This window comes from Mustela nigripes, chromosome 2 (genome assembly GCF_022355385.1).
Source record: "Mustela nigripes isolate SB6536 chromosome 2, MUSNIG.SB6536, whole genome shotgun sequence".
NCBI lineage: Eukaryota > Metazoa > Chordata > Mammalia > Carnivora > Mustelidae > Mustela > Mustela nigripes.
This window is the reverse complement of record NC_081558.1, coordinates 179881844-179894995: the sequence shown is the minus strand read 5'-3', so window position 1 is coordinate 179894995 and position 13152 is coordinate 179881844. Positions and strand designations below refer to the sequence as shown.

Genomic DNA, 13152 nt, shown 5'->3' with positions numbered 1-13152 from the left:
ATAAGAATTCTAAAGTACTCAAATGGCCTGAAACCTTCCTAGAATGCAATGAATCTGCATACTTTTTAATGTTTTTATTGAAGAACAATATAAACAGAAAAGGCTACATATCATAAATGTATAGTTCATACATTTCGTAAACTGAGTGCATCAATGAAACGAGCAACAGATCAAGAACTAGAACGTCATCAGTACCCCCCAGAAGGCACTGCTTCCTTCAAGACACTACCTCCTGAACCGCCACCACTATCCAGACTTCTATCAATGTGATTTGCCAAAACTGTCTTTTGTACTTGATATAAATGGACTCATACAGCATGTACCCTTTGTGTCTGGCTTCTTTCACTCTATATTGTGTTCATGAGATTCCTGCATATTGTCGCATGTAGTCATCGACTGCGCATCCTCATTGCTGTGTAGTAATCCATTTATCTGCCCTACCACTCACAGGCATTTGGCTAGTTTCCAGATTTGGGCTATTACAAATAGTACCCCTATGAACATCTGAGTATGTCTTTTAATAAACATACGTCTGTATTTCTTTGGGGTATATACTGAAAGGAAGATTGCTGGGCCAAAGGGAAAGTACGGATGTGGTTCAGCCCTAACAGATATTGCTGGTTTTCTCAAGTAATTTTCACCAACCTACACACGGACAGCCCGTTTATGAGAGTTCCTGTTGTTCCATATCCCTCTCTACCCTTGGTACTGTATTTCTTTTTTCAGTTTGCTCTCCTGATAGATATCCCAATTTTTTTAAATTTTTTTTTTCTTTGAGGTGTAATTCACATAAAATTGACCTTTTTGAAAGTCAATGATTCTGTGGCATTCAGCACATTGAGAATGCTGTATAACCACCAGCTCTCCCTACTCCAAAACATTTCATCAACCCAAAGGGGAATTCTGTACCTATGTAATATTAACTCCCTATTTTCTGACTCCACCCCACCAGTCCACAATAACCACCGATCCGCATTCTGTCTATAGGAATTAATCTATCTTGGCTATTTCATAAAAACTGAATCATACATATATGACTTTTTTGCTTCTAGGTTCTTTCTCTCAGCATAATGTCTCCAAGGTTCATTCACACTGAACCAGTACTTCATTCTTTTTATAGCTGAGTAGTATTCCATTACATGCATATAGCATAATTTGTTTATCCATGTATCCACGAATGGATATTTGAGTCATATCTACCTACTGCCTACTGCAGATAGTGCTCTTATGAGTATACACGTATTTGGTTGCACACCTCTTTTCAGTTCTCTTGGGTAAGTATGTATGATAGTTGGGTCATATGGTAACCCTACACTTAACTTATTAGGGACCCGCCAAACTGTTTCCACAGCAGCTGAACCACTTTAGATTGCCACCAGCAATGTACTTGGGGTCCAATCTGTCCACATCCCTTGGTAGAAAAATAACACTTGTTATTTTCTGGATTTTGAAAAAATTATTATTACAGCTATAGGCACCCTAGTGAGTATGAAGTGGTATTTCACTGTGGTTTTGATTTGCATTTCCCTAATGACTAATGATGTTGAACAATTTGCATACATTTAAAAAATATTAAGTGTGAGTACAAAGAAAACAGGAACAGAATTTAAACAGTAACTGACTCATATGCTGACAATCATACTGTCTTAATATCTCCTCCATAGACCCTTAAGCCTTAGCTAGCTACTTTCCGATATCTGTGCTTTGGTGACAATAAATCAATTCCTTGCCTATTTTGAACTAAGTGAATTATCCATGTGCACTTTTGCCATATTCTGTATTCACTTGGTATTTGCTTCTTAGCATGAAACTTGCCTGGTGTTACATTCTTTCTTGAGAATAATATATAACATTCAAAATGTTGAGGATAAATCTCAAATCATCAGAATCTAGATTTCCTGAATTGAGGTCAAAAGGCAATCTAGTTAACGTTGTTTTTTTTTCCTCAAGATGCACAATACTTCCTAAAAATACCCAAGTCTCAGAAATGTTCATGCTTTTCTTACAAGGCTCTGAAGAATTGTTAACCAAAACAAAGACGTCATCAAAAGGGACTTCAACACCTACAAATTGGTTTATTTAGTGCACATGAACTAGCTCATCCCCATTTCAGAGTAATGACAATTTTCCCCCAGGCAAAATGACCCTGCCTTAGGTGAAACAATGACTGAGTTAGCAGCCACAACGTGAAAACTAACTCAGGAGAAGAGGTTAAAGCAATGTAGGAAGGAGTAGGCCTGGGCAATGCAGACCATACCGAGCCCCCTCACAGCCTGCCACAAGGCACGACAGGAACAAACTCTCACAGGAATGTGCAGGGGAAAGGATTTTGTCTGACAAGAGAGACTTCCATGTCAGGAGCCAAATACCACTAACTCCCCAAGGCTTAAGCTTACAAAATGCCAAATGATTACTGTGCATATGTGGAAACTTCTTTTCCTAAAAAAACAAAAGTATTTTAATGAATCATTGGATATTTGGAAACAGCTTTGTCCTTTTTTTTTTTTCTTTCGTTCTTTTTTCTTTTTCTTTCTTTTCCCGATTTCTACTGGCTCTCTTCTCTAAATGCAATGATTCTTTTATGTTCAAAAAACATGGTCAATGCCTCTAAGAAAGGACCGCTAGGCTGAAATAAATGTTTCAAATTCCCTATGCTTCAAATTGTAAAGTCCATAAAAGCAACTGACTGCTCCTTGATTATATTTTTCTGAATTTACTCGGTAACAGATTGTTAAAAATATATCAGAGAGACTTGAAATTTTGATCCTTAGCCTGTTTGGAAGAGGAGGAGGAATCAAGTTCAGGAAGGGTGGGTCGTGATGAAGAGCTATGCCACAGACCTTTCACATATCATATTTTGCTTCCCTCTCTCAAACACAAGCACACAAATATTTTGTCCAAATAATTGTTTCCAATTCACAAATGTAAAAACTGATTTCCTTGGCTGGGATCATCGAACTAATAAATGGCAGAGACAGGATTAGAACCTATTTCTGTCTGACTACAAAACATGAGCCAAGAAAATAGACTAAAGGAAATGAGTGTCTATATATTTAGGTTAGTCAAATAAATAAACAGAAACCCACAATCAGCAGGGTATCAGATGCATCCCATAACTAAGGAGAGTCGAAGTTACTTATAACATTAAAAAAAAAAAATAGAGATGTAAACATATAACAGAGTTACAGCTATTAAATCATGCAGTGCTCTTCAAAATAGATATACACCCACATAAAACTGAAGTCTCTATCCAAAAAAGGTATTGTACCCTTGGCAACTCAGATACATAATGTTATTGCCCACCATTTTTCTGGAAATCCTATTTTGGAAATGTGAGCAGAGCCAATTTTGTGAGACACAGTCATAACTCTAGATTCTGTGTTTGTTTGTTTATTTTGTTTTGTTTTCATTTTTCTTAAGAGTTGGGAGTAACAAACCAAAAATATTATTAACTCGACCAGCTATTTTTGAGCACACTTGAGTCTCAATGATTCTGGTCATTATCAAAAATCAAACTCATCCCTTCCAAGGATGAAAAGTTTCCAGTTTCGAGGATGTTCCAAAATAATGTGCCACATACTTAGACAGAATTTCAAAATTTGCATTCCCAAAATATTTTAAGCTATGATCACATCACAAGGGTATGTGTTCTCTCTCAAACTGACTACTTTGAATGAAACAAGTTTCCAATATGGGATTTTCTGATACGTCTTTATAATCCTATTACTAGACATAGGGTATGACTTCATCTTTAAAAATTCATCTGTTATTCATTGAATCACCAATTAATTCCTCTTCTCTATCAGTAATTGTGCAAAGACATGGATTCATCACAAAGATGAAAGTCATAGCCTATCATTAAACTCAAGCTGCTCATAGTTAGTTGGAAGAGCATTGTAAGGGCAGTGGTAAATAGAGAGAACCTCACAGTTTATCCATAAGGCTAATTGCCCAATTTCTCCAAGTAGCTAATATTTTAAAATTTTTAAATAAGAAAAGTAAGAAGGTAACATTAGGTCAATTATTAATTGTTTCCTTGTTTCCAAAGAAGTCCAAATGGGAAGGAACCGCAAGAGAAAGAGAGCGAGAATAGAAAGGAGGATTTGACCAAAATGAGTCCGTGAGTCTGGGTCAGTCACCAAACCGTCTGGCCTCCAGCTTCTTCCTCTGAAAATGAGGAGTTTTGAGACTCGATTATCTCAGAGGTCTCGTCCAACTCTCTATCCTAATAAGCAACATGCTAGAGCCCTAGACAAATTCACACTTAATTTTGTTTCTTACATTGGCTGCCTCTTCTGATTTTGCAGGACACCAGCCAAAAATACCGTACAGACCATTGAAGACTAATTCATTCCTAGACATGGGTCATTTAGCCCAATTCCCAAGAATTAGCTTTGGTATCTCCTTTATCTATCTTCACAGTAAGAAGAAAGGATACATCCCACAACTGCCCCGCCCCTCGCTCCATCCGCCAAGGACAAGTGTTTTGGCATACTACCACATTAGAGTTCTAAGAGAAAAGGACACCTGTTTACTTTAGGTCATTCTTCCTTTCTTTTCTTTGTATCCTCTCTACTAAAACACAAGACAAATGAAAAATAGTTTGGTTACCCCAGTTCAGACCACACTTCTAAATTATTGGCATAAATCTGGTATCCACTGAGATATCTATAAATATGGCATATACGACTACTTGTTTTTAGCAGCAGATGTTTGGGTCTATTGGTTCAGGGCAGTGTTGGGTCTTCCTAAATGAATAGTTAAAGCAGAAAACCAGCTGCTTAAAGAGGTGCTTTTTGAAAGATTCGGGGCAGAGTTTTGCCCACAATTATTTCCTTCACTGTGTCTGCCAGAACCTGAAATTCAAGTATCAGAAAGCTTTTGTTTCCTGAATGAAGAATGAAAATATTTTTCTGGAGATAATACCTTAAATTGTTATCTATTAATGGATTAATTAGTTTGGGATTCTTTGTGGGGTGTGTGTGTGTGTGTGTGTGTGTGTGTGTGTGTTTTAATGCTAGCTGGAAGTAGGGCCTATGGGAATGGGATCCAACTTCAGCACCCAAGTTTTAGAATGATAGACAGAAAGTCTAATACACAAGTTTGCTTTAGGATTTGCCCTGAGTATCCTGAGCATAATATTTTTAGTCTCGTTGAACATTCCCTTTGCACAGAAGGATACAAGACAGAAATACATACACTATCCAAAGGGATCAGCTCAGCATCTTTGCTGCAACAGCCCCAAGAGTCACTGTGCACGATGGCAAGCTTCTTCCCTCTGAACACCCTCATCTCCTTTGCTGTGGCACATGTCCCTGCCATGCCCAATTTCATGAGATGGGAGACTTTATAAAGTGCAAGGTGAATTAGGCCTTCCTTGCATTTGCCCAAAATACCCTTCCTTTCCAAAGAGTTGTCACCTTATCCTGGCATTTGGTTTTCTGCTAAACATATCTCCACTATGCATGATTGTACGGATTCCAAGCCTTCTCTTTCTATCGTTATTGTAATCTCTCTTCTGGTTGACTGCCAGAGACAACAGTTAGTTTAGTCATTTTAAAGTTTAATTTTTTTTTCCAGCTTTGAATTTTCTGGCTGCAAAGTTATTGGGAGCATAAAACTCTGGGTACTTTAAGCTTCTAAGTTTCTGCAGTCAAGTTAAGTTGTGTAGTGTGGAATTATGGGGGTTGTTCTTTCTCAATGAAGTCCTGTATGAATTCTTATAAGTCCACTTAAGTCCTTGCTTACAGTTGCAAAAAAATTGGATCCTCCACCTTAAATAAGTTGGCTGTATATTGAGACTATTTAGGATATAACTGTATTCTTTCCGTTTAATGAATCTAAACTTAGGTTAAATAACAGTAACATATGAAGCACTTAAAGCTGACTGTTAATACCACTTCCTGAAGATTATTTTAAAATAAATGAATGTTCATTTGCTAAGTGGATATTCTGCCTCATCAACAAAGGATGCAGAATGGATAGCAAAAGTCATTAGCATAATATAAATGCTTTCAAAAGGACTTTGGAATGGCTAAACTAAAAAAAATACACTACCAAGGACTTGGAAAGAATTTCAAGCTCCAAGGCCAAAGAATCTACTGCATATTAATCTTCTTTATCAAAAAGTTGATTTGGAGCACTAAAGACAAAAATAAGCCTATTGTGCAATTGCAAAATATTAAAAAATAAAAAAGCTTGGAAGACTGTATGGCATGGTAGAAAGATGCTAGATTGGGGAGCATGGCATCTGGTGGTCTTAATTTTCTCACCAATTAACTCTGAAATCTTTGGCTAGGTGGTTCAGCCATGTGAGTATCCATTTTTCCCATTTGCAAAAGGAAGGGTGTAGTATGTTTTTTCAGGGTGTCTTCTTCTGACTATGTGTGTGTGTGTGTGTGTGTGTGTGTGTGTGTGTGTTTTATGACCTAACCAAGGTATCAAAGTCCAGAGAAATAGTTTGGGGAGCGGGGCACTCCTTACAAACTTATAACTGGAGTTCTGCCTCCTAGGAGCATTTAATTCTTTTAAGTGAAAGCATGCAAGCAGATTCACACAGCTGTGGACAGAGTAAATACGCTATAACTTATATGAAGCCTGGAGCATAATTGTTAAAAACCCCTATGCACAATTAGAAAACTGGCGATCTTTTTTTCTGCTTTCACCACCTCATGAACAAACTACAGGATTCTGAAAGCTTTACGTATCTTTCTAATGTTGACAAAATGAGTAAATGGGGGGGGGCAGATTTAGACAATAACAGGCTGTCTACATTTTAGATGAGAAGTCCCCCGGGTATGAAGGGAATCTATGATTTCATATCATTTCCCTCAATTTTTCCTGACACATATTTGGAAATTTGTTTCTCTTAGTTCCTACTGTCACTGTTAGAATGCAAGCACATTCCTTTCTGGACACGTTCTGCAGTGTCATCATGCCTCCGGAGCAGGGGCTGAGAGACTGAGTCAAGAGTTCTCTTGTGGAGATGTTAAAGAGATGGTGGGCATGAGGACCACAAAGCTTAGCATCTCTTAGCAAACCCTGTCTGGATAAAACACACTGTAAGATTTACTCATAGTCATGCAACTTCTAGGAATTAATGTCAGGGACTATAAAACTTACTCTGCAGACATATTTACAAATTATTTTGATTCATGTAGTCTACTGTATGCCTGAGTAATGCATTACAGTGCCGCCTGAGATATATGTAGTTCACTAGCTTTTTAAGACACCAACCTATACTACCTACAATGCATAATATACTTGATGAAAAATATCTGAACTTAAAATTTCAAGTGCGTATCTGTGCTTTTAAGGGTAAAGCAGAGTACACACGCCTGGAGAATGATATTCTATTACTTCAAAAATAATTATCAGCTATATGATCATACATGAAGAGAAAAAACACACCTGTGGATAAAATCCATCATAATAGACCATTATAGGGCGCCTGGGTGGCTCAGATGGTTAAGCGTCTGCCTTCAGCTCAGGTCATGATCTCCAGGTCCTGTGATGGAGCCCAGCATCAGGCTTTCTGCTCAGCAGGGAGTCTGCTTCCCCCACTGCCTCTCCCCACTGTTCCTACACACACTCTCTCTCTCTCTGTCTCAAATGAATAAATAAAATATTTGAAAAAAAATAAACCATTATGCTATACTAACTTACAAGGACTTCTGAGCTATATGGATTCAAGGGGAAAAAATAAGCTCAAAGATACACCACTACAACGGATTACAGAAGGAACACAAACCTGAAATGCTTTCTTTTTTAACATTTTATTAGTGACCATGAAACTTTCTTTATAACTCTATCACTTTTTCTGCTTTCCTTTTTTCTGCTCAGCAAATCAAGTTTTCAAATGCTGTAGGATTGGTAGCCTTTATTTTTGTCTCCCAGGCAAGATGCTATTAGGGGTCACTTCCCATGGATGGAGAAAACAATCTTCAAGGATAATAATGATAAAACCTTATGGAATGCAAAAACAACCAAAATATGTATTCTCGGATGACTGCATTAGGGCCAAGTCAATATTAGTCCCACTTCACCCACGCACCACATAGTCTAAAAATGTTGTCAGCCTGATAAGAATTTCCTGATTTACTCTTTTTTCCAATAGAAAATATAGGTCATCAAAATAAACTCCTGACAGTAAAAGAACAGTAGTTACACTATCAAGTCTCTTTATTTCACTAGCCAGTTAGAGTCCATTTCCTTACTTAACAACAGAAAAAGTATCCTTTAACAAGCCATTTTTGTAAAAGTAACAAGAAAATTTCCAAGCACACCTCTCAGCTAAGTTCTTAAAGTCATCTCAGCCAATTATCTATTTGAAGGATACCTACAGAACCCTAAAGTCTAGTAAAGTTGACATTTACTAATATGCGCAAACTTATCAATGTGGACGATTCAGGTGAAAAAGAAAGTTCATTCTTCAGTCAGTTGATGGTCTCAGCAAAAGACTGATATCTGGGGATCGAGTTGTAGCACTGTTACAAAAGTTGGTGTACTGGAGTTTTTCTCACTGAAAACTGAATTTTATGAATAGTAACTTAGAATTTTTCCGATGTGAATTTTATTTTCTAGTTCAAGAGTATTATAATCCCTAACCTCCACCACAGATTCATATGTTAATGGAATTATTTTCACAATTCTATAGAACGAAACCCTATTCATAACTTACATAGTTCAAGTTATCTTTTAAGGGGAAAAATACTTTTCTGTATGCTTAGTAATTTTGAGTCTGTTGCTTGTCTACATTCCAATTGACAACTGAGAGCCTCTAAGTCCCTGAGATGAAGGAAGGGTAGGGAGGAAATAGGATGGTTCATCTGGGACTGACTGTTTATAAAACACATAAAAATGATACCAGCATCTCTTTGCCTCACTTGCCTAATTTGTACCTAAATGGTTTTTCTCGATTACTTAACATCTTTTATGTTTAAAAGCAAACATCTTTTATGTTTAAAATAAAAGAAAAGCAAACAGAATTACCAAAATGTTTAAATTTATCTTCGACCACAAATTATAAAATGTTTTTCCATTCTCTTTCCTAAAAGTAATCTTGCTTTCAAATGCTAAGGCTGCTGAATATTTAAAAAAAAAAAAAAATGGTAGCAATAAAATGGGGTTCCTTCCTCTTTTGCCCTACTTGGTCCGGTTAAGCTTATATTGTTTAGCAAATAACTCTGGGGCATGTTCCTTGCTCCAGAATCAGCTGAATTTTACAGTCCTTAAATTCTAAACTGAAGTTATGATTTCTTTCCAAAGAGTAGCCTTACAAATCTAGCAAAGAAACAAGTAAAAGGAATACAGAAATCAAAATTAATTATGTAAGTTTTAATAAAGAGCCAAACCCTTAAGACCATAATAAAACATATGGTTCCTAAGAAATTTTAAAAAAAATTCTGTGAATGGTAATTTCCGAAGCACATCTGGTTCCATGGTAAGTGTCTCCACCTCGGAGTGCATAAATTGTATTTTTAAAAATTTCACCAAATCAACCCTAATTCCCGAATTCCCAGAGTCTGAAGACCCTACTTCAGTACAAGCTAGTGCCACATACTCACATATGTGTTTTCTATAGCACTAACTGAGGTTTGAAACACATTCTGTTGGTGTCCACAGAGGAATGTCTAGGGGTACCTAGTGCCAAATTCCCCACACCCTACTCTCTCTTCTAAAAGAACTATATCATCTCCCTGCTTCCAGAACCCTTTTAATCCACAGCATTCTCCGTCACTCTCAGCATGGTGAAGACCCAACATCCAGTGATCCAAGGTTACCTCTTGAGTGGGGACACACTTCTACTAGGCTGAACTATAACATCTCTGCGCTTTGATGGAATTAAAAAATGAATGAGGAAGTTTGGGATCAATTCCTGCCCTCCCAGACACAGTCATAAGAAGTCGGACTCTACAGAGAAGTTCTAGTAACATTTGACAGAATTACATTAGATTTCTGTTCCATTAAAGTTCCAGAAAGGTCATTCCATGAGCTCACTACCCAGGTAGCTTCCCCTATGTCGGTGACACAATTTTATCCTCTTAATCAAGAAAACCCTGAAAACATTTCACCTTTCCAAAGAAAAGAAAATATTTGATTTAAAGTAAGTTTACTCACATACTCCTAAGACAGATGCCCTTGGTGGGTTTCAAAGAACTGAGCCCAAAGAGCTAAGGTGGCTATGCGGAGCAGCTCTGAGCTCCAGTGACACCAGCTCAATGAAGCCAGGTAGTGCCTCACATCGAATCCCCACCCGTCCACCAGGCTGCTGGTCCCTTCCCGAAGCCTTTCCTCCGTTCAGCTCAACGGCGCTCCCCCAGGTCCCAGAGCATCCTCCGCGCCACCCGTCCCGGCGGGACGTCGCCCGAGTCCCAGACAGATACTCTCGGTGCCCCTCGCCCCCGCCCCCGCCCCCGGCGGGCTGCCCGGTCGGTGACTCACCTGCTGGCCAGGTTGGGGCGCCGGGTGGTAGTAGGCTGTGGGGCAGGTTGCAGCTGCCACAGGGTTGGGCAGATACTGGGGCGCTCCATACGGCTGGGGGTGATACATCACCTCCGCACAACTCATGGCAGCCGGGGCAGCGGCGGCCCCCGAGCTGCCGCCGCCGCTCTGCGCGCTCGGGCGACGGGCGCCGCCGCCACCGCCACCGCCGCAGCTGCCTCCTCTGTCGCTGCTCCAGCTGCTACTGCGGCGAAGGCGGGTCCTCGGCGGCCGCGGGCTCCGCGCGGGGCGCGGGCTCGGGAGGGGTTGGCAATCAGTGGGGGCCCATGCGCGGGCACCTTCATCTTCAGCCCCTCCGATTGTCCCCTTCCCTGCGCTTATATAGCGGCTCCGGGACGCAGGGGCCCGCCGCGCGGCGGGGGCATGACAGTGCCCGGCTCGGGCGAGGACAGCAGCGCCCACTGCAGCGCCAGCCGACGCCGCAGCCCCGGCCGGGTTGGGCAGCCCTGGGGAGCCGGGGCTCTGGTTTGCATATACACAATGCACGCCCGGGGCTCGTCCTATCACCAGAGCTCGCGCCTGGGCGAGGACCGGGAGGCGGGGGCAGAGGGAGGGGGGCGCTGGAGAGGAGGGGGAACACTTCGCCGCTCCAGGCTCTGGCGCGGAGCTGTGCAAAGTTCCTCCAACTCGGTCCGCGGCGGGCGGGTCGCCCAGCGGGGGACCCCGGGGAGGGCCGGCTGCGGATTGGAGCGAAGTTTGAAGCCCTCTCCGCCTCCCGGCGGTGGGATGATGGTGGGAGGGGAACGGTATGCGAGAGGCTCCGCGCCCTCAGAGCTCAGGCTTTCCGCCCTGTGTCACCTGGCTGTCAGGGCAAGGGCTTCGCAACCCCAAGGAGCTTTTAGTGGGGAACACCAACGCATAGGCCAGCGCTAAACCAAGGCCAAGTGTACAAAGAGGTTAAACAGAACAGGCGCAAAATAAACTGGGATTAGCCCCTGCGTTAAATATAACCGTAAGTGAAAGTTAACTTTATTATGAACGCGCACACGCCAAGAATGCAACACAGTTTTCTACAAGTGATCTCGCTTTAAGTTTACACCTTCATGGTATGCAATTTTTGTGGGACGTCAACCTTTTCTGGCTCTTCCTGCCTGCTTTCCATAGAGTAATAACTGATTAAACTCATTCAGCTATTAAAGTTTTATCTACTTGCAAGTGGCTTATAATCCTCTCCAAAATTAAAAACAAAAACAAAAACAAAAAATCTCTTTGTGGGAATATAACTATTTTGATAAAATCAGGTGAAGTAGAAAAGAATTGTAATTAACTTATAAATAAGTTAACTCTTTGAACCTTAACAAGTGTATCTCTCCCCTTCTATTTAAGTATCCTTTTATGACACAGAACAGTTTGTTTTCACAGAGACTATCCATTGAGAAAAAGACAAGCTGAATGTCCTATGTACTGATGTTGTCATGGATTGAACTGTGTTTCCCTCCCCCCCAGATACATATGTTGTAGTCTGACCCCCAATGTGACTGTATTTGGAGACAAAGCATATCAGAAGGGAGTTCAGATTAAGTGAGGTCCTAACAGTGGGGTCCTAATCTAGGACTGGTAAACTTATAGAAGAAGTCGTCACACTAGCGATCCCTGTCCGCCCTGGCACAGAGGAAAGGCTTTGGGACAGCCAGTAAGAAGGTGCAGTCTACAAGCCAGGAAGAGACTTCTCACTAGAAACTAATCTTGAGGGCAGCTTGATAGTTGGATTTTTTTTTTTTTTTTTTTTTTTTAGATTTTATTCATTCCCTTGACAGAGAGAGAGAGTGTACAGGAGAGAGAGAAAGAGAGAGCACACACAAGTAGGGGGAGAGGGAGAGGCAGGCTTCCCACTGAGCAGGGAGCCCCATGTGGGGCTCAATCCCAGGACCCCAGGATCATGACCAGAGCCTAAGGCAGATGAACTGAGCCACCCAGGAGCCCCATATTGGAATTTTAGCCTCCAAAGACGTCGGAAAGTAAATATCTGTTGTTCAGGGCACCCAGTCTTGTGGTTTTTTATCACAGCTTAGCAGACTCATATACTATATCAGAGATGTACAGTATTAATATATTGCTAACTTGATATGAATGTGTATGTGTGTATACATAACTATACATTCCACACATACATAAATACATATATATTCACACATACTCAAATAACTATAGTATTTGACAGGAACTCTGCTACTCATAACAGCTCCTATTCACTCATTCATTCTTTCATCTACTGAATATTAAAAATACATTTATGAAGGGCATTCACAGTTCAGATTTTGTGCCTTTTGTAATGAAGAAGCACTCCTATCAATAAGACATATATGAACTTATTTGAAATGTTGTCCCTGCCTTTTCAAAAAATGACATCCTCTGGTCATCCTTTCCTGTGTTCCAGGTTCAACTATTTGACTTCTATTTAGATGGTTCCACACAGATGTTCCATAGGAACCTCAGTCGTGATAGCACTGATATTTTCCCACAGTCCCAATCTGAGTCCACTTGATCCCAGCTTTACACTTGTACTGACTCTCTTCCCTCATCATTTATCTCTCCTGCTATAATCCTTAGTTCATGCAGCATATTTCACCCAGACTCCTGAAGGCGGCTTCTACCTGATTTCCAGGCCCTAATAGTCTTGTCTTCTGATGCATTCTTCACACAATTCAT

General features: G+C 40.6%; 1 protein-coding gene across 2 annotated transcripts in view; it reads right to left on the bottom strand.

Moving 5' to 3' along the window:
* The window catches only part of VGLL3 (vestigial like family member 3), a 46710-nt gene extending 36107 nt beyond the window's left edge, over window positions 1-10603 (bottom strand). For both annotated transcript variants that reach the window (XM_059392139.1, XM_059392140.1), the window contains exon 1: window positions 10444-10603. In XM_059392139.1, coding sequence (XP_059248122.1) covers window positions 10444-10569 — 126 coding nt within the window. In that variant the 5' untranslated portion in view covers window positions 10570-10603. The remainder of the gene's footprint in view (window positions 1-10443) is intronic.
* Between the last annotated feature and the right edge of the window lie 2549 nt (window positions 10604-13152).